Source organism: Pteropus medius, unplaced genomic scaffold, assembly GCF_902729225.1.
Source record: "Pteropus medius unplaced genomic scaffold, Ma_sr-lr_union100, whole genome shotgun sequence".
NCBI classification, from domain to species: Eukaryota; Metazoa; Chordata; class Mammalia; order Chiroptera; family Pteropodidae; genus Pteropus; species Pteropus medius.
In genome coordinates, this window is record NW_024340692.1 from 24,143,662 (window position 1) to 24,166,463 (window position 22,802).

Sequence of the window (22,802 nt, forward strand, 5' to 3'; positions counted from 1 at the left end):
AATGAGGAGGTGCATTTCTAGTGCGTAGCTCGCGCGCTCTCTCTCTCTCTCTCTCTCTCTCTCTTTCTCCCCCTCTCTCTCTCTTTTTTGCTTGCTTGCTTGCTTTAGGTTGTTAAAAAGTTTGAGTGTTCTGGAAAGGGATAATGTTTGCTTCTGAATTACTGAATTCTTCATTGCTCAGGGAAGATCAACTGTGAAAATGAAGACGCTAACTAATGGAATATCTGCATATTTTGCAGCCACAGTGCTTTGCATTGTGGGATAGAAGGCACTGAAGCACTTTCCTCCTACCCTTTGCTTCTTTTAAGTATATTGTGTTGCTGCTTTTCAGGAGATCAGTTCATTACCCGCCTATCAGTGGGCATGAGCTGATGTTAGTATACAGCCAGTATTTGAGCATGCATGTGTGTTATAGAAATGTGGATCCCTGAACTTCTTATTTGGTGTTAGAGGTATGTGAATTCTTATGTGACTTCTTATTTGGTATGAACTGGGTTAGATCTTAGTAATTATGGGTACCTTTTATCATGTATGTATCCCATGGGGATCCTCATATTCACAAACCATGGACCTACGTTAGCATCCTGAATTCAAATGCTCTTCTGGATGATAAACAACAAAGGATATATTGTCTTTCTCCCTGTTTAGCTCTGACCACAAAATCACCACCCACTCTATTCCCATTTACCTATTACTTCTACTAAGGATTTGCTTGTGATCAGATGGAGTGGCGAAGGAGAGTCAAGAGACCTGTTTGCATTTCTTTAGGAAGCCTGGCTTCCCTTTTCCTGTTCAAGTTCTTCTTACTTGAAGCATCTCTGCTTTTTGGAAATGGAGAATGGGAAGAACGTATAATTCACAGAGCTATAACCAGGCTGAGGTGTCATAGCTCCAGGAAGAGGGAAAAGTTTGAATTATCCTCAGCGTGATATTAGATTTTAGGCCTCTGCAGGCACAGACTCTTGTATAATTACTGGACAGCTTCTTCCCATGGCATTGTTGCAGGCTCTGTGGGGTTATGTTCAGAAGTGGAAGGAGGTGGTGGGGCTGATTTGCCAATAGCTCCTTTTCCCACGCGAGTTACATTGTTTGTGTGAGCAGACCCTGTAGGAACAGATGTGTAATGGTAGTGGTGCTGAGCAAGACTGGACTGGAATTAATTAGCTGAGAAAGCTATACCCTGTAGAGGAAAGCCATGGGGAGATACTGGTAGCTCATTTTCTTCTTTAGGCTGGGAGGGTAGGCATAATCTTACCACTTACTATTTATTTCCCTAATACTTCTGACATTTCTTGGTTGAAATCCTTGATTCATGTGTAATGAATGACTTATGTCATGGTTTTCTGAATTATAATTCCGCATATATCTTTTCTTCTGCTTGCTTTGATTTAATCAGCTCTTCTTTTTTGAGTTTCTTCAGGTGTGTTTATATCTTTTAATGTGTGGGCCACAGACATGTTTGTTCCTGTCCAATCCAGTCCTCTCTGATGGTTTGTGTACGAATTGCCCACCTTCTTTTCTCTTCTGGGCATTCTGTGAGCCATTGAGACTGCTCACCTCTACCCTGAGGCCAGATGGACTGTAATCTGGAGGGAGGGAAGGAGGCAGGTTATTAGAGGAAGATGAATTCTATTTCCTGTCTCTTCAGAGGCATGGAAAATCATTCTTGCATGGCTGTGAGCATCACTCGGTGCCAGGACTGAAGGCTCTTAATCTGATCTTTTAACACCGGCTTTCTGTGTGACAGTCTCACTGCCAAAACAGCAGCTGTGGCATTAGAATTTATTTTAAAATGTTTTTATTTAGAAATTAAATGATCATGTTTATAGAAAAGAAAAACATTCCCCGAAGACTAGTGCATAAGCTACAGGACAGTGGTTGGAAAGGTTTTTTGGAGTTGGACAGGAATAAGAGGTAAATTTACATATATTTAGATGAAATCTATTTTTAATTTAGCCCCCATGTGCTGATTAATTTACCTGCTAAATTGTTGCCTGTGTCTCGTGTACCATATTTTCTAATACTAAAAAAAAATACAGTACTGAATGACAACTATTAAATTTAGTTTTAACTGCAAGACTTTTTTTAGAAATGTTATATAATTGTAGCTCAAAAGTACTTGAAGTATGTGTATATAACATTCACAAAAGTATTTTTCTGTTAAATTTCACTAAAACTTTAAAAAATGTTGTAATGTTAAATATGTGATCAATATAATTTTATTATATCCATTCTGAATTACTGAATTCTGGATTATTATACAATTTTATAATAATCAATATATATTTTAATGATATGCTTGTTGTACTCAGATATGACTGCTTCCAAAGTTCTAGGCATTAGACAAAAATATTGCCAGCTCTTATCATTAAAGTGAATAGCTATCACTTATGGTTCCTAAAATTTTATAGAATCCCTAATATCAGAATTTAGAGAAATATTATGAGTGAGTTCTCACCTATCTAAATCTATTTTTTTCTCTTTTAGCTTTTAGGAATGGGTAAAGACATCTATATTCTGCTCTTCTCAAACTTCTTTTTTTAAAAGGCAAATCCCAAAGTAGTAAATGGGAAGCTCTTCTCTATCCTGCTTTGGGTCTCATTTGCAGAGAAGGAACTATAAATAATCAACTCCGCATTGGCAGTGCCATAAGCAAGAGATGCCAGGATGATGACAGTTAGATCTGGGTCAAGTCTTGGCCTCCATGTTATAAATTATTGGCTTACTGTAACTGAGTTAAGCTGAGTGACCTTTAGCAAGTGATTTGCCTCTCTAAGCCTCAGTTTCCTCATCTGTACAATGAGGTTAATAATAACATGGAACACACATGATCATTTTGAAGATTACTTGGGATACACCACATGCAGCTTAGCACATAGTAAGCACCTCCTGATGTTGACTAGCAGTAGTAATAACTGTAGCAGCAGTGAAGCTCTAGACTTCCTTGTGGAGGACTTGGATTAAGCCCTCCCTCTTTTTAGTCATTACTTTTTGGAAGGTTGAGTTGGTTATCTTCCTCTCTAATGTCCTCCTGATAAGAGAAAAGTATAAATTAAAACTGAACCCAGGGCTGACACTAGCTGAAAATCTCAGTGAGGCATTTAGTAGCCCTAAAGTGGTTCTGTTCTGGCTCCAAAAATTAATTTTCCCATTTAGAAACAGCTGTCTGTCCCCAAGTAGCAAGTAAATATAAGGTGACATCTCTTCAAGGTACTCAACCTGTAGTGCTCACCTCAGAAGGAGCAGTGGTTTTGGATGGGGACAGTTTTTTACTCACAAAGATGCCTAGAAAAACAAACTTCTCAGTCCTGTTGGGGACTGGCTGTTTTCAAAATATACCTGGTTGCTTAGCTGAAGTTAGTTTGGTTTGTACAAGTAGTTTATGTGGACAGACTCTCTTTTTTCATCAGCGATTTCAGGATATATCTTTTGTAGACCAGACCCCTAACTGGACCTTTTGGGCCCTAGCAAAATCGAAGGATGCCTGTAAGAGTACTGACTTGCCTCCAGTGCCACCCTCCCCCTCTTCCAATAACATACCTTTAAGGAGGTTCTAATGTCGATTGAAAACTATAAGCCACTTGTTAGACTCTGGCAGCAAGGTACAGTTTTTCTGCTAATTTGGAATCAGACCAACTCTGCCACTTACTGGCTTTATATTGGGAAAGCTGATCTTTCTGAGCTTTAATAGCCTTATAGAATGGTGAGAATAACCCCATCTTTATAATGTGTATTATAGGTACTAAAATGTAAAGTACTTGGGATCGTAAATGCCAGTTTTATTTTGTTTTCTCTTTCCTGGGAAATGGATTCAATTCCAGCTTTTTTTGGGTCCCAAGCCTTGGAGAGGAAGGGCCTAGTAAAAACTGGGAAGAGTTGAAGGTAATATTTCAGAATGAGCTGGTTGGCAGTCTTCCTGTGAAGTCAGCTAGGCTTTGCAGCTCCAGGGGCTACTTCCAACAGCAGGCAGGTAGCTCCACACAAACTAGTAAGTATTGTCTTAACTATTAGATTAAGTATTAAATATTGGGTACTAGCTGAGGGCCTGATTTGGAGGACAGTTGTGTTTTTTGTGCTCTTATTTCCCTTAATTATAAAATACTTTATTTTCGAGATAGGGTATATTTCATAGTGATCAACAAGGTATTCCTTAGACCTTTGAGAAATTCAAACTCCTAATAGGCTATAGGTGAAAACTTATTACATTACATTTGAAAATCTTTTTAGTTGTAGTTTTCAGAAACTTGCTGCTCCTCTAACAAGGAGTAGAATTCACTGGAAGAGTCATGTTATGTGAGAGGTAGTGTAATAAGAGCCTGAGGTTAGGCAAACCTGGTACCAAATCCTGACTCAACCACTTGCTCCCCTTTATCATGCTGGGCAAAAAACTTCACCTTTCTGGGTCACAGTTTCTTCATCCATATGATGGGAAACCTGCACTATGGGGTTGTTATATGAAGATTGGCTGCAAAGAACGTAGCTGGATATTTGGCTGCTTTAACAGATCAAAGTCACAGTGGTTTAGTCAAGATAAAGCTTGTTTCTCTCTCAGAACGGTTTGCATAGAAGCAGTTGTAGCTAATTTGGTGACTCCATGATGTTGTGAACTCATATTCCTCTGGTATTGATGTTCATCATCCCTAGCACCATCATGTCCTGTCCCAGCCAGCAGGAAGGAGAATGGAGAAGGCATGTGCTTTTTCTTTTAAGGGCACAATGTTAGAAGATGTTCACATTTTAGCTCACTTTGCAGTGGCCAGTGCCTAGTTACTTGCCGACATCAAGCTGCAAGGGAGACTTGGAAATGTAGTCTTAGCTGAGTGGCCATTATGCACCTAAACCTTATAGTGATGTAAGGGAAAGGATATCAGGGGACAGCTAGCAATTTCTGCTAGACACAGTGCTGTGCATAAAATAAAAATGGCCATTATTGCCAGTGTTGGTTTGAAGAGAAGTCGTATTGAACCAGTGAAATGTCTTTATACGACAAACTCTAGCTCCAGCTGTATAATCAACACAACTTGTATTTTAATTTATCACATAAGATATGTAATAATGCTTAGTGCTTGTTATAGAAGTCTCCTTCAGGGTCTGAATTATAAAGAAAAGATCACCCATACGGTGTTGTTTATCATTTATACATTCCCAGCAGGTGGAAAGGAACCCATATAAACAGTTATGGGCCCAGCGGGCTGTCTAGGTCTAGATGCACAGCTTACGTTTAGGCCTATATTTTACAAAGTACAAAGATTCTAGACAGCTCTCAATTGAGGTATGGAGTATAGCAGATCACACATAGAACTGCCCTATTTTATAGTAGACTTTCTGGAAGGAAAATGCTACTTGAAACCAGAAAAGTGATTGTTAAGGAAATCTCTTCCCATGAGAATGTTTTTTGCAAGACCTTAATCTAGTCTTTACCCCCCTCACATATCTCAGACATACTCTTGTGAATATGTATTGTCCTTGATCTGAAGAAAAGGAGATAAAAAATTTTGACAATCTCTCTCCCCCAGAAGTTATGGAATATATATTGGATAAGTCACTCTTTGTTTTGTGGAGTTATGAGACATTTCAGAAAAATTAGCTCAAGTTGATTGTTTTGCAGCATGAGGCTTGATCCATTTTAATGTCTTGGGCCTCAGATCATTTCCAGACCACAGCCTAAAGTGACTTGAAATGCATATACCTTATTGGAGAGAGTGAGAGAACATAAAAGTGATTCCTTATGACCAGTGGCTTCCTAATTTCCACTTATTAAACCCTGGGGTCATGATTACCATTGGAGAAATGGCATTCATCTTAACCTTGTTTTCAGCAGATTGTTACAACTTGTTTCATTCAGTTCCAAGGAAGATGGCTACTCCTCTCCTCCTCCACTCTAATTCTATGGCTAAGTTTTCTTGTTCTTTAAGTTGTTTAAGTGAAAGCAGGGCTTCTTAGAGCCTGGAGGAGAAGCCCTGTAGACTGGTCCTTCCAGAGTCCTGGCTCTAGAGCCCACCTTGGAGGCCTGGTTTATAAGCGAGGAGCTGTTTTTCTTTGCATCTGTAAATACTGATTTAACAAATGAAATAAAGAACTCGAATCATTGTTTTGACCATATTTAACAATATTTCTCCAATCATTAGAAGTTTTAGAGTATAAAAGAGAAATTAGGAGTGAAAATTTTAAGTGTTCTACTTTTATTCTTGTAAAGAGACCATTTCAACTTGAGTGCTTTCTGATGCTAAATTTAAACTCAAAACTTGGTTTTTATTGTTCTGTTAGCTTTTCTAATGAGTAGTACCAAGTAGTTAATGTTTTACTCCAGAATTCTGTAGATTTATTTGGGTGCTCAACATTAGATTTAAATGGTAGAAGATAATACACAATTACATAATCATGATAATATACATTTATTATAAATTCTAATTCCAGTAGGCTAGAATAGCTAGCCAGATCAAATAATACATGAATTTCTATTTTGGACAGGCCATTAATTTGGTCCTTTTAATTTAATGGAAAACACATTCTTTTTACATTTTGAGATATGCATGTGTCTCCAATACTATTTATTTGGCACCTGGGTTAATATGGTACTGAATTACTCGGAACCACATTTTGCATGTATAGAGTAATTGTAAAATGGAAGTTGAAAAATGTGATCAGTCACTTTCATATTGTGCCTCAGGGAGGAAATGAACAAAATACAGTGGTTACATGCACTGGTGGCAGTGTTCTCGCCTCATAATGGCACCAGGTTAACTCATCTTATTGCTTGTTAGCTTTGTAAGGAATCAATGGTTTGTGCAAACACGGTTTGATGTAGGAGAGCTTGGCTGAAATCACCAGAGATTCCTTGATAAGTATGCAGTGACACCTGGAAGGCCATCTTTAGAGGATGCTCATTAAGTGTCAGCAGCCTCACAGGACACGCCTGCTTCTTGATTCTCACATTGAATAACCTTTCATTTAAAATACCTTTTATTTTCTCACAATGCCGAATGAGAAGGCATCAGAGAGCATATCCTGTCCCACATTCTACAGTTGACTAATTGGCTTGTTCTGTGTGATTTTGTGTTTTGGTGACAATCGGATGTTTGGTGAGATCATTATGGTGGCATTATTGCCTGCTTGCCCTCAGCAGGTGAAAGGTGATTCTCAGGAGGGGGCGTTTTTTCCTGCAGGTTTTAATGTGGGCCTCCTTCCAAAGGTAGCAATGCCAACCCCTCTCTGTTTGTGTTTAAAATACTTAATGTGCATTTGAGAAACTGGCTCATTTTGTTGACTTTCAGTTAGGTAGTGATTAGCTTATTACCAGAGCTAAGCTTTAAAATACTTTTAAGTAGGGCTGCATTGTCTAATACAGAAGCCATAGCCACATGGTGGCTATTTAGATTTAAATTAAAAGTAATTAAATAAGGTTAAAAATTCAGTTTCCAACAGTAGCCACAATTTAAGTGCTCAGTGTTCACCCATATGTGGTTAGTAGCTATCATATTTTATCACAGATCTAGAACATTTTCAACATTGCAAAAAATTCTACTGGGAAGCACCAATTTGTAGAACTTATTGGGCATATCAGTGAAGAGTGCCCTGTCCCTATCTGAGTGAGAATGGAGAAGGCAAGGCCAAATCCAAATCCGAAAGTATACTCCTAAGAGTTTTAATCCCAAGTTCCATAGCCAAAATTGTTTGGAAAGCCTTGCATATATATTCACTCTCTTTGAGATTTAAAGCTCTGAGAAGACCTGCAGTTTCCCAGGTATTAGTCAAATGAAACATGGTAGGTTTTTGTTTGTTTTATAATACCTAATTTCTTGTGGGAGTAACATTTATTAGAATACCACTTAGGAAAAATTGACTTAAGGAGATTGGTTAAACTTAAAGCTTATTCGTGTCAGTAAACTTGGTAGAGTTGCTGCAAAAAGGCTTTCACTGGACATGGAATGACAATTTTACTTAGGTTTGATGTGCTCAGCCATATCTGGAGTTTTGTGTCTATACACATTGAGCACAATCAGAGGAGTAGCCAGAAGGATGAATGGCCTGCAGCCAGTGATGGGATATTCAACCTGGAATAGAGAAAATCAAAAACATACATTATGCCATTTTCAAATATTTGAAGTGCACTCCAGTGGAGGAGAATATAGAGGCAAAACTGGGTCCACTTGGACGAAGTTATCTACCTACTTTCTACTCGTTATCTCTGAATGGAAAAAGCTTATCCATGAGATAATAAGTTCCCTTTCAGAGGATGCAGTCAAGCAGACTGACTACTCTTTAGAGTATGAGAGAAAAGAGTCATCTATTGGATATAGTACTGAGCTTTGGCCTGTGGTTGGTACTGCAGTACCACCATCCCAATCCCCTCAGTTCAGGTAGCATTTACAAATCCGTATGCATTTGGAAATACGGAAGTCTTTTGTTGGTTGGTGGTTGTTACAGTACTCGGGGACTACTGGAATCTGGGCCACATGATTTCTAAAGGTCCTTTCTAGTTCTGAGTAAGTGGCTTTTTTCTATATGTGGCTAGCGATTCCTATTGGCAGGAAGGGTAATTGGTCTCAAGTTCAGGGCTAAGTATCTTTCACTCTAGAATATTGCATTAGCCCTCCAATTGTTCTCCCTCCAGGTTTATTTCCCTGCCATCCAGCTTCTTACTATTCCCTGGTCCGTCTTCGTAAAATGCAGAACTGGTAGCACTCAGCTGCTTAAACATTCATAATAAAAAACGTCTTACTGGGGTAAAGTACAACTTCTGTGCAAGTTGTGTGAAGCCCTTCTCTGGCATCTTCCTGCCTTATAGATTTCACTTCCCGCTAGTACGTAGTTCTGTAGAGTATGTCTATGCCATACTCAAATGACTTCACATGCTTGCCTTTGTTGTTCCTTCTGTGAATACCTCTTGCGCTTTAAAGAGTTTGGCATGTATGTCTTGCCATTCCTAAGAAGGCTCTCAAAATCTAGCCTGCCTTGTCTCTCCCAACTTTTCCCCTATGATATACTCCTCTAGCCACACATTCTTTCTCTTCCTTGACAGACAAGCTGCTTTCTGCTTCAGGGACCTTACCCAAGCTGTTTCCTCTGCCTGGATTTCTTTTCTCCTTGCTCTTCATCCACAGAACTCCTACAGATCCTTCAGGTCTCAGTTGTTGGGACAGTCTCCCTTGGGAGTCTTCTCCCAGCCCTGAGATTAGATATTGCCCTGATAAGTGATTACATAGCATCCTGTAATTTTCTTCAAGGGAATTATCCTCAAATTAGAGTCTCTTGAGTATTATGAATTCACTGAATGTCTTGTTCATTATTCTTATCTTAGTTTCTACTCTAGTGCCTGGTACATCATAGGTGCTTCATAAATAACTGAATGAATGAAAATGAGAAGACTTTCCTGATGGCAGGCTTTTGTCGGTTCTTTTTATAACCTTCCTTAGTATTTTATATTCAACATTTATATATGTCTGGGAGTTTTGTGAGGAGTGGGGCCATTAGCTCAGCTCACTTTTGCATCTCCAGGTGTCAGGAACGTTAATGTTGTTCATTGTAACAATTCTACTTCATTTTACATCTCTGCCCTTACTACCCCTTTACTATCCCTGTCAATAAGCAGAGGTATTTTAAAAATTCTAAGTTTTGTAGTTCTTGTATCTTTTTTATTACTGTTTTTATTAGAAGTACCACATCGTTGGCATGGCAGGTTTTGTCATTATAATCTCCTCTGAGAAATATACATCAAACTCTTATCATACACATTTTATGATTTGCTAAGGTCTGTTTCTAAGCAGGTTTTGTTGCATTTATGAGCTTATGTTGTTTACCTTTTCAATACTTTTCCTAAACAAATACAAAAAAAATTTATGTTGAAAATAAGTAGCAAGCGAATTTAATGTATAGAATTTCATTTTATTGACTTCTTTCAACCATGCTTGCATTCCTTAAATCACAGTATTTTATTGAGATATAATTTACACATCATAAAACTCACTTATTTTATGTGTACAATTCAGTGATTTTTAGTAAATTTACAGAGTTGTATAACCATAATCACAATGAGGGTTCTTTTTAAAGTATTGTTTAAAAATTATAAATCATAGTTTTTTAAAGAATGAATAATGGGACTTTTCCCCCACCTCTTCTAAATCCCAATTAGAAGAGGGATCCCCTCCCTCACCGTTGGTTTATTAATATATTCTTAGTGGCATTTTATTTGGTGATGCTGGTGGAAAGTTCAAACCAGGAGCTTATATCTGTGCAGTGTGAACAATAAGAGGCCACAGAATTGCTGTCTTGCAGATTTACTGAGTCTAGAGTGGCTGTCACCACTTGTGAGGTGGCAGAGGGGATAAGCAGGAAGTGGGAGAGGAAATGAGATGTAGAGTGGAGTGGGAGGAGAGAAACAGATGGGGAAGGAGAAGAGAAGGCAGGTATAATGGGAAAGCCATTGTATTTCTAAGATGTGAAAAACTTGCTGTATTTTATGAACCAGAGTTTATAAAATTTGAAAATGGAAGAAAAAAAATACCTCCTTTGGGTCAGTTTCTGAGAATACTTCGGGCTACTGCTTTTTCATGTTTGTTCTTTTCTTTTGCCTCTTCTTTGGGTTCTAATTTTCACACCTTACCTGGTGCGTGCTACTTTGTAGTCTGTGGTATAATGTTACTATGGCTGCCTGAGCAATGTGAGTGTTTTTGGTGCTTGTAAAGCACACAGGGGAGGAGGCATTTTTCGCCTTAGGGAGCTTCTTGTTCAAAAGATCCTTAAACAGCAGATGATTCACAGTTTTAGGCAGAAATAGGGAAGTCGAATCCAGAACTACAAGTAAAGTTCAGGTGTGGCATAACATGGTCATTGACATAAGAGAAAAGATAGGAGCTGAATCATGACTTTCATTGTCATTTTAGCTTTTAACAAGAGTTTCTATAGTAACATCATATGTTAGTGTTATGGTTCAATGCTGTGTTTCTGTTTTTCTCAATAAATGCACTTGATTTTAGTGCCGAACCTGAAAGATATCCCCACTGCCTAAGGCATCTTTGCCCATCTTGGCAGTCGGAATCCAGTTCATGAAGCACGAGTTGATTGGTCTTCATGGTAGAAAGGCCCTAACTAGATGTATTTTCTGCATCTGTGTAATGGAACTGTTCTTTGAATATTTAATATAAAGTAGATGGTATTTCAGTAATATGGAGAGATTTCAGTAATATACAGAAACAGTACAGAGTACGAGTTTAAAAGCTTTTATTGACTGAGTGGATGCATGAATGGAATGAATGAGTTATATGGTGTACATGCGGTCCTTCAGCTATCAGTTTCTTGGAAGTTTTGAGCAGCCATTGTTGAATTTCAACAATTTCATTGTTGAAGGTAAAAGGTGGAATATTCCATGAAAATTTCTGTTCGTACACTCACTCTGGGTATTAAAATCCCAGAGTTGTCCTACATGTTGTCTTTTTCTCTGCTTTACAAGCACTGCCGTTTTTCACTACTCTGACAAGATTGCCTTAAATCTAAACTTGAGCTCTGTACTTGGCACATAGTAGGTACTCAACAAATATACATGGTCAGGCTGGCTTTAAGGGAAAACTACTATTACGGGCCATTTTATTGACTGTGTCTCTATTTCTTCTAGTGTTTTCATAAATCTTTAGGATTTTTACTTTATTCAGAGAAAAAGAAATGAATTATTTCACTTTGGCAAACATTAAAAAGTAAGAGTATAGACAGATATCTATAAAGATTTTGAGATTGCTTCTTAAGCCCTTGTTTTGAAACTTTAAAAAAATCTAGTATATTTAATGTTTAATAAAAGCTCCAAATGCAATAATCTATTATTTGACATTTTTCTTTCCATTAGTTTTAGGCACAAAATACACATTTTTATTATGAAGTCAGGGGTGAAAACACCACATGTAGATAACTTATTTAAATTAGTTTCCTTTCCTACATTACCTCCCCTATTATCTCTATACATCTGGGAGGTGAAAATGGTGGTCACCTTAGTTAATCTAAGTAACTAATTGAGCATTTTGGAATGTAGTACCAGGTAGCTCGAGAATTTCATGTTTAACTGATGGCCTAACTTTTTGTATGTATTATATGATATAGCTGAGTGCTTTTTTCACAGTACAGTTCTTTTGGCTCTTAATTCATTAAATTTAGTTGAAAGAAGTCCAAAAGAGACCAAATTTTCTACCAAATTTGTGTGTAAGATATTAGAGTGATCAAATGTATTTAGTTGAGAATGATGTTTACATTTTGGAGGGCACGTGTAAATGTCCAGGTGTGGGTACTTCTATTCAAAGACTTCTGTACTATTAATTTTTCTAATAGTACAAAAATTACTATCAGTTCTTGCTCATTCTTTTTAAAACTGAATCATGGATGGAGGGATTTTCCTATACTGTCCATCCTAGTTTTTCTATTGCATTTAAAAGAACTACCTAAAGTTCTCTAATTTTTTACTGCTAGCAAGGATAGTACATTTTTAAACATTTTAAAATATGCAGCCCCCTTGACAGGAATTAAAATATGAACACTTTTCACATTCTCAGAAGAATCATAAACATTTAATTTCTATATGTCCTTCTAGTGTTTAACAAACATCAAGAGATTTTTTAAATTTCTAGGAAATGTTTTCAAAATTTTATATAGATGGCAGAGAAAAGGGAATGCCAAGAAAGCAGGTGGAATGAGTTGTGTTATTTTGTCAGTGGGAAGATGTTGAGTCAAAATGCACCACTGACATGAAAGTAAAATTTAAATTTCTACCAGTTGTAAGGGAGCAGCCTTCATGGGGATGCAGTTGGATGCCCAGATACTTCTCAGCAGTATAGACCCAAATATACCCTAAACATTTAGTCATCCATCACCCAGGGCTTTTCTTTGAAATAGGGAGACCCCTAAATCTTGTTTTGCATGTAATTGAAGTTAGAGGACATGTTAGGAAAAGCTATTCTTGACTGACTAGAAAACAAATAATTGTATTTTGTTTCTGATCTTCATTTATAGCACCAGCAACAAGTGGTGCAGGCTGTGGAACGGGCCAAGCAGGTGACCATGGCAGAACTGAACGCCATCATTGGGGTACGTGGCCTTTCCATTTTAGCTCTGATCTTGGTGTTTGTCATCAGCTTTCTCATTCTCTCTTTTTAAATTTTATTCCGTCAAAAGGGCAAAAGACAGTAGAGCACCATAAAGTGAAATTAAGGCACTTTGCCTTTAATCTCATGAGATTTGATGGCTGCCTCAGAAACTTTGGATCCCATTCTCACCAGTTCAAGTTGACATGCTCCTGAAAACTCTCCCCTATGGAGATTGGGTAGTTTTCATAATATTTTTTTCCTTTGCAATCAGCTTCTATTGCTAACCTGGTTTTTTGTATGGCAGGGGTGGGTAAGGGAGGGAAGATAACAGATTGCCCTGATGTTAAAACAACCTGATTTCTTTTATCTTTCCTCAACACATTAGAGTATCTAACATTTTTAGTAAAATAAAATGTACTTTTTTTTTTTTTTTTTTACATCTCCGTTACTACTCTTCTCCTATGATGAGTGGTTCTTATGGACGAGTGTCCACATTTGTAGTAGAAATAACAGATGAACTATACCTTTTTAAAAAATTAGTGGCCCACTTAGAAAATTCTTCCCAGTGATAGTAGCGTTAATGTTGCGTAGAAATCCTGCTGGAATTCATCAGTTTGGACAATCACGCCAGCTCTCATTTATATTTTCGATCTCTCAGATTAAGGTAACAAGTAATAAAATAAGGTGCTAAAACTTAGAAATAAAAGTGAGAAATCTTAGCCGAAAAGAGCACATATTCACATCTCTATTTATGTAGCTGGTGCAAGCAGTTCCTTAGGTTATCTTAATGAAGACACTACATCTGTACTTGCCTCTTTCTACCCTCTCCCAAATACTTTCTTTTGTGTATACACAAAAGTCTCCTCTTTTTTTCCCTCAGTGTATCAAACACACTTTGAAATGCTAATTATTCCATTTACTTTCATTAAAATTCAAATTGCAAGTGAAGATGCGGATAAGGGTCGCCTGATAATCAATCTGAAGTGAAGATATTGCTTCAATTATGCCTTTGTCTTTTAACAAGGAAATCAGGACTCTGGTACAACTGCTGATGGTGGTGGAGCAATAGTCTGATTGTAGCTTGTTTCTTAATGGGTAATTTCGAGCTGGATTTTGTGTCCCTCTGACCACAAGAAAATACTGGTAGTAAATTAGAAGACATAATAAATGGAAAAGAGTAACCTTTATTTCTTCAGACGTGCCCCTTGGAAAGAAGAAGCTGAATCAGAACAAGCCATGTAGACTCGTTTGTCATACATTTTCTTCACTCTGGGGATGGGGAAGAGTTGAGAGGAGAATACGTTTCAAAATTAGTGTTTTTTTTCCCCTAAGATTCCAGAAAATAGCAGTATATTAAAAAATTTTAAGCATTGAGAAAACTTTAATTTTAAAGTTAGTGTATATGTCAAATGCTGTATTCACCTTGGGATGTATTTGGTTATCACATCTCCCAAGGACACTCAGGATAGAACTTAAATTTGTCAGGCACTACACTCTGCTGTTGAAGGAGAGAGAATGGGTGGAGTGAGGACTGATAAGAGAGCTTGCTGGGTCATTTCTGGCTTAGTGTTTATTGTTTGTTTGAAGTGCTAAAATACAAGTAGCCATCCTACCTATGTCTGGTTGGCAGTCTTTTCTAGGAAAACAGTGCTTTTTTGTTTCTTTTTTGATTCTTATTAGTTACTGTTTGTACAGTGGAGAGATTAATCTAAATAAAAAACACATTGTTTTGTGTTAGATGTTGCTTAAAAATATGAAGGAAGATATAAAAATCAACAGGTTCTCTTCATCACATCAAGAATATTTTATTACTGTTTTATATCTATTTCATTTTATATACTTTGTTTTGAATAGGATGGCAGATTGCCTTTTCTCAGGGAAAGGATGATTTATGAGACTAGCCAAGGAGCCGACATATTGTGTATATATGGATTTAATTATTAAAATAAAGCCAATTTAATTTTGTGACCTAAAACTTATTTGAAGAACTAACTCAGTAGAGCCGCATGCTCTTAAAGCAGCATGTGCTATATAGTGGGAGTTCCAAATCATTTGTATCTGCACAGAAAATGGAGTCAAGAGCACATAATCTGACTTGTGAAAAAAAATTGCAGAATAGAAAAACAACAGTTTTAGGGAGCCACAAACCATGTGAGAAGGAAAGAGCTTGATTATAAACTAACTTGATACATTTCTGTTGATGCTCTTTGGTCTTTCGTCTGTTTCAGTCCTTCTAGTGCCTTCTTTCCAATAGTTTTCAGAGTTGTAACATTGTGGAATTTTAAAATGTACCTGTTTTGTGTGCCCTTGGGCATGACTGTGTTAGAGGTGATGGTATTTCGACCTGCTACCAGAGGCGATGAAGGGTCAATTTTCGATTTTTGTTGCTTGAGTCTTAGAATGTAGTTGGCAGTGATTTTTGGTACCGAGGGAAGAAAATTTTTCTCCTGAGAGGCAGACCCATCTAAACCCCTGCTGACCTTCCTTTGTTTATCACTATGTATGAATCTTTTTTTTTGTATGTATGCACACCATCCAGACAAGTGCAGATGTTCCCAGATTTAATGAAATCTGATGAAGCACCTTTTTAACTCTGCAATATTATTCTACCTTCATTGGTAAATGAGCCAAACCAGTGATCCATGCCGTTTAAATGCAAAATGCTGAAGTGAGCCTGAAACCTGGAGAGGCGGCTTGTTCTCCTGACAATAAGCTAGTTGTGCTTAATGGAATGAAACACAGTTATAATGATTTCTTTCACAGGTCATGTTCAGTTTAAAACTGTTGATAGATTAAAATAAGTTAAATATCATTTATCTTTTATTTAAAAGGAAAAAAACAGGAAAATTCCTGTGTTGTTTTCTAGTTAATTGTGTGTGTGTGTGTGTGTGTGTGTGTGTGTGTATTTTAATTGGTTATATTTCACATTTCCTTGAAGCTTTCCTGGAGTTCCCCCAAATGGGCTGAGGGAATGTTATGTATCTAGTTTGATCTTGTCATGTGTCCTACTAGCCACTGTGTTTTTAAATTAGAATCTCTGCGAGATCACACTGTTGGAACAACACACAGATTGTAGTTTTAAATCAGTAATATGATCTAATTAGAAATGATGTTTTCATTTCCTGTATTATTAAATTGAGTCATCTGACTATCTTAAAATGCTTTTTAAATCCATTACACTATGTAATCAGCACATGCTGTGTGAATGTGGTTATGCTTAATAAAGGAGGCTGACTTGGAACCTCATAAAATTTCACCAAAGAAGCTATCATTAAGAAACAGAAGGTTTTTTTTTAGTGTGAACATTGGAGAAGAAAATGCCTTGTAAAAAATAGAAAATAGGGTTCCTTTGGATCCCCCACTTTTAAATCTAACTCTTTGAAGAAAAAAATGATAGAAATATACATTAAAAAAGAAAAGCACACCCCCTTAAAAAATTCTAAGAACAGGTATGCCATGGTGTTGTAGGAAAATGCAGTTTAGCACAAGAAATGCTGAACCTCAATTTTTAGCAGTGACATTTTAATGATAGGAAGTCTGCAAAATTATTTGCCATCAATTGTGAAGGCAATAACAAGCCTTGGTGGTTTTTCACACTCTCTGTGTTAAGTGCTTTCAGAATGACAGCGTAAACTGTGTTAGAGAACTCCAAGGAAGTAAAACTGATTAAAATGTTCATGCTTGAATGGTGCTGATGGAATAGTTCATTTGGACTTTCTCTACCTCCTGCAGCTCAAGCTGAAATATTAAAATTCAGTGGATTTAAATCTCTCTCCTCTCAGCTCAGGAAAAAAACATTACATTTTAATAGGTTTTAAACCCATAATTCATTGGTTTGGAGCAGCACTATTAAATCTATTTAAATATTACTTGTATTACTAAAGAAATGATTTAAATGACTTTGCCTTTACTATCCTATGTGTTTGAGTTATTTTAAAAAAAAGAAAGAAAATGCCTTTGGGATTTTTTTTCTTTCTCTTAGCATTTTGTTTTATTGTCCTTGTCATATGATTAGCCCTTAAATTTTATTTATACACACACACAGATACACACACACGCGCGCGCGCACACACACACACACACACAGACACACACACACACACACACATATTCCAGATTGGCATTTTGGCAGAGGGTTTTGCAGTATGACAGTTTTAAAATATGTCCCTTTTTTCCAGTTTAGATTTCAAAACTGCCATTTTAAGTTTCAGAGGCATTTAGATGCACCATTATAGTAATTTCCCTTGTAGATTCTTTTAAAAATAATCAGCATTAGGTAAAAAAATGAAAAATAATAAATATATAGGTATAGACAAAAATGAGTGTGTTTTCTCCTTCCTTACAACACAGCCCTCAGTAACACAAAACTTGAAATAAAATTAAAAATATAACTGCACTTTTTAACAAAAGCAAAATTATATTAAGTATCTAAAAGCCTTATTTTTATCTCTTCTGTGTTTGCTAATAAAGGGCTTTCCAGAAATACTAATTTTGCAGTAGTTGTGCTATTATTCTTCTTTTGGCACAGATGCTGAAGCAGTGTTGTCCTTCCCGAGTCCACCTTATACCCCCTTCCCTCTAGCCATTGCCATTACAATGTGTCCCATGGCTTGACAGCACTGCTCAGCCACACCACTGAAGTGCTTACATTTCCCCGGTGCTTTTTGTGGGACCTTCATGGACACCACCCTTCACTTATGCATATGCAGCTCTGAAAGGTGAGGGAGTTACCACCCAGTGCGATAATCTTGGAACTGCAGGCAAATATTGGAATGCTCCCCTCCTGCTCCTTGAGTGGACAGTTTTGAGGAGCTTTTTACATTCCTACACAAAGAGTTCCTAGCAGGATGGAGCTTTAGCTGCCCATGGAATTTGGCTTACGATGTAGTGATGAAGAATCCATCTTGTTTCGAGTTTCTCCCCTTCCCTGATTCATTTTCCGTAGGCCCCCACTCCTGTTCTGGGATCATTTCTCAAAATTCCCTGCAACCAAGCCACGTCCCTCCACTTTCCTGGAGGAACTAAGACACTTGGGATTAGACTTCATCTGCCTCCAGCTCTATAAGGGGCCTTTCTGGTCTAGGTAGGCAGTTGTACTCATTTCCAGGGCTAGAATCATGACTTGTGTTCTGATGTGAGTTCTGTGCATAAAATATTTTTGATAACAGCTCGACTTTTACATTAGTTTTTAAAAAGTATTTTTCAATAAAAACTTACAGGTGAGCTTCCCATTCTTGTTCTTTTCTCAACTTATTACTATTGCTATTTTTTAAACATATATTATATGGAACAAATTTAATAATGTACTATAAAGTAGTTTTGTGTTTTATCAGAAATGTTATTCCAGCTTTGCTACTCTTTACTGAACAGTGCCTTGTGCTTACAGACTTTATAAAATATGCTGCTCACTGGCTTCATGATTTATAAAGCTTGCTGGGATGGAGTTTGGGGGCAAAAGGCAGATTTTATGCAGTTGTAGGGCTTTGTTCACCTGCTCTCACAAGGTATATGATAAAGCCGCGATTGCACAAAAGCCAAAGCAGTTTTACATTGTGAGTGTGCACCTTCCTTTGTATCGCATGTTGGTATGCCTGCTCCTCACCTTTTTTTAAAACTACTTCATTTTTACTGTGGATCAGGGGACTACATTACTGAACAATATAGTCTTAATCTAATCTTTATCCTATAATTCGAGGAGGCTCTACGAGGTAGTAATTTCCCTTCTCTCATAACAAAGACTCTCATATATCTAAATCAGTTTTTAGCTCTGCCTCCACTTCAGAACTCTAAAGAAACCTAAAGAACAGGATTTCTAATTTTTCCTTCCATTCTGCATTCCATTAGTTTCTATTACAGAGTTTTTCTAGAAGAAATTTCTAGAAGCTAGTCAGGTTTTATTTTGTTATTTTTATTGTCGCTGACATGAAGTGCTACTATTTTTCTTTCTGTTGAGAGAAGGAGCCCTTTTCTCCCTCCTTCCCCTTAATAAATACATTTTTATAGATCAGGGTAGAGTTAAGCACACAGAGTTAACAAGAGTTGCAGAATATGCCTAAACATTTTAGGTACATCTGACACAGTTTAAGGCATGTGGGCATTGGGCTTTCAGGAAGAGTAGTTTCCCATAGCTGTACATCTATAATTCATTCACACCAGGCCTGTGTAGGAGTCCAGGGGTCCCGATGGAAATGTTACACAGAAAAGCAGGCTATATTTAAGGCAGCTTTGCAAGCTTGTACCTTGTTATCCCTTTTTATTGGTTAGTAGGTTTTATCCCCCCATTTTGCTTCCCCTTTTCTAATTTTCTTATGTCTTCCCATAGTGTTTCTATAAGCAGCATCACCAGCTGCCATTTATTTAGTCAGACCTTTTCCCTTATAGACTCAGCCTACCTTGTGTCTCTCAAAGTTAGAAGCAAGGGAGGAGGCAGGCTCACCCCCAAACAGGCAGCTAAAAGGCTAATGACTCGGGCTAAGTTTTAAGGACTGTTGAGAATCCTTTCACCTAGAAATATTTGTGGTCTTACATGTTCTAAGGACCTTTGCAAAAAAGATTAGAACTTTTTAGGAACAGTAAGAGTGATTTAATGATTATATCTATTCATGCATTTATTCAGCAAATATTCGAGCTCCTTCACCAAATCCTATTAAAAGGGCACACTTTATTTTCATTTTAAATGATATTTTTAAATGTTTTCTGAAATGTATTCTGAAATGATCTTCAGATTAAATCATTTTATTAAGGTTTTAGTAGTTGTAAGCTTTCTGGTTTTATATTTTACTACACGTAATCAACTTTTAACTAACACATTTTAATTTCCATAAAACTTTAGTTTCCAAGGATAACAGAGTAAAGAGAAAACAAATAATGGAAAACAATGAAAACGAGGTTGCATACATCACAAATTTGTATCTTTTCATACTTTCAGATATTTAGAATTAGGAATCTAGCAATGCACATTCATTATTTATATATTCTCTATCCTTTTTTCGTCAGATTTATCAAGGTATAATCTACATAAAGTAAAATTATCCCTTGTAGCATATAGCTCTTTGAGTCTTGACAACTAAATATAGTCATGTACTACCACCACTTTCAAGATCTAGAATATTTCTCTTCCCGCCCCACCCTACCACTTCGAATTCCCTTATTTCTTTATAGTCACTTCTTTTCCTTACACTAGTCCTTGTCCAGCTGCCCATATGTTTTCTCTTCCGAAATGATCCTTTTTGAGAATGTCCATGAATTCCATATAAATAGAATTATACACTAGCATTTTGCATTTTCATTCCTCATTTAGCACAATGCATGGTTTGGTTGCCTCTATCAGTAGTTGGTTCCTTTGTATAGCTGAGTAATATATTCCATTGTATGGATATAAGGATTTGTTTAGCCATTCATCTCTTGAAAGACCGTTTCAAATTATCTCGTTTTTAGTGATTGTGAATAAAGCTGCAATAAATATTCACATACAGGTTTTTTTAAGGGACTATAAATTTTCATTTATTTTGGGTCATTACCTAGAAATGAGATTGTCTATGTTAAGTCTATATGTTTAACTTTCTAAGTAACTGACATACTGTTTTCCAAAGTGACCATATTGTTTTGCAGTCTCACTAATATGTATGAGAGAACCTTTGTTCCACATCCTCATCATCACTTGGACTTGTTGGGTTTTTAGCTATTTCTGATAGATGGATAGTGGTGCTCATGTTTTTATGCATTTCCATAACAGCTAAGGATGCTGAGTGTCTTTTTTTGTGTGTTTATTTGCCATCCCTGTATCTTCTTTAATAAGTATCTTTCTCATTTTTTTTCCAGTTATTTTTTAAAGTTTTGATAGTTTTTTAAAATATTTTGGATATAACTCATTTATGTATCTTGCAAATATTTTCTTCCAGTTGTAGTTGTCTTTTAATTTTTTAATGATATCTTTTCAAGAGCAGAAGTTTTTAACATTGATGAAATCTAATTTACGAATTTTTTTTTTCCTTTATGAGTCTTACTTTTAGCTATGTCTCTCAGTAATCTTTGCCTCACCCAGGACCACAAAGATTTCCTCCTGGGTTTTGTTCTAGAAGTTTTATATTTAGGCTCATGATTCAGGTTGAATGAATTTTTGTTTATGATATGAAATGCAGTTGACTTCCTTCGTTCCTTCCTTCTTTCCTCTCTTTTTCCCTCCCTTTCTCCTTCTCTCTTTCTTCCTTTTTCCAGATGAACATCCAGTTCAATTGTTCATCAGCATTTGTCAAACAGACTGTCTTTTCTCCACTGAATTGCCTTTGTGCCATTGTTGAAAATCTGTTAATTATATGTGCAGTTCCATTTCTGGACTCTATTCTGTTCCATTAAACATGTTGTTCTTTGCCAATAACAGAATATCTTGATTTCTGTAGCTTTCATTATTGATATTTTCCATTCCATTTTGTGCTTACTCTTTACAGTTCTTGCCCTCTTTTTAGTACCCCTCAGAACTCAGATCTTTACTGTTGGTATTGTAGAGACTGACTGGTGGATGAAGGGAAGAACTCAAGCTCAGTACAGAAACTATCACATGTCAAAAGTGGTGTCTATTTTGACTTCAAACTGTTCTCACAAGGGTGAGTGTACCTTGCATCTCTCCCTGGTACCAGGTACTCCACCCTCTAGTCTCTAGCAGCCTTCTCGTTATAAGACTTGTTTGTGCATTTGTCTGTCTATACTTCATTTTGCACATGGCAGCCAGAGTGATCTTTTTCTAAAATATAATCGGATCCTGCTTAAAATCTTTCTCTTATCGCTGCTCATTTTACTTACAATGAACCCTGAATTTCTTACCTTGGTCTTCTGGACTCTGTATGAGCTGACTCTTTGCCCACATCTCCAACTTGATATGCCACTCTCTTAATTTGCTTGTCCTTCAGCCACACTGCCTTTTTCTTCTGTTCCTGGATCACTTCAGGCATCTTCTTGATTGAGGGTTTATATATTAGCTATTCCACCTCTAGAACACTCAACTTGTCCTCCATGTCTTGACTAGCTCTTTCTCATGTCCTCTTCAAGGTCTCAGCTCAGAGGTTATCTCCTAAGAAAGAACTTCCCTGGCTGACTTTAGTAGTTCATTTACCCAATTCATTCTTTGTCTCATTAGCCCATTTTATTTTCCTCGTAGCATTTACCATATATTATGTGTGTGTCACTTTCCCTTCATTAGCAGGGGATATCTTGTTCACTTTCATAGCCATGGTACCTAGAACAATATGTAGTTCATCATTTTCAATAAATATTTGTACAATAAGTATTTGGTAACTTTGTTCAATAAGTGTTCAATAATTTGTTTATAATATTTAATAAAGAAATGTCCCGTAAATATTTGTTAAATGAACAAATACTCTATTTTGAACTATTTTCACATTTAACAGGTAACTGAAAATAGTAAACGTTTATTGAGTACTTGCTTTATGTTAAATACTGTGCTAAGCATTTGCATGTATTATTTTGTTTAATCTTCACATCTGGAAGGTGGTAGAATTATTGTCTCAACTCTACAAATAATGAAACCAAGGTTCTGAAGGAGTTAGTTTTCTGAAGCCCACACAAGGAGAACACAGATATTTAACCAATCTGGTACACTTGGCCCTTATTTGTTTCCTCATCTCCATGTTCTTTTTTTTTTTTTTTTTTTTTTTTACATCAAGATCTTTATCCCTCTCCACTAATAGAATCCTCCAGGTCTTTACTGTCCAGAGTTCAGTG

General features: G+C 36.8%; 1 protein-coding gene across 7 annotated transcripts in view; it reads left to right on the plus strand.

Moving 5' to 3' along the window:
• Positions 1–22,802, plus strand: part of TLE4 (TLE family member 4, transcriptional corepressor) — a 144,051-nt gene that overhangs the window by 41,839 nt on the left and 79,410 nt on the right. For 6 of the 7 annotated variants that reach the window (XM_039846159.1, XM_039846221.1, XM_039846292.1 and 3 more), the window contains one exon: positions 12,991–13,065. The exons of the other annotated variant lie outside the window; for it this stretch is intronic. In XM_039846159.1, coding sequence (XP_039702093.1) covers positions 12,991–13,065 — 75 coding nt within the window. The remainder of the gene's footprint in view (positions 1–12,990; positions 13,066–22,802) is intronic. 7 annotated transcript variants of the gene reach the window in all.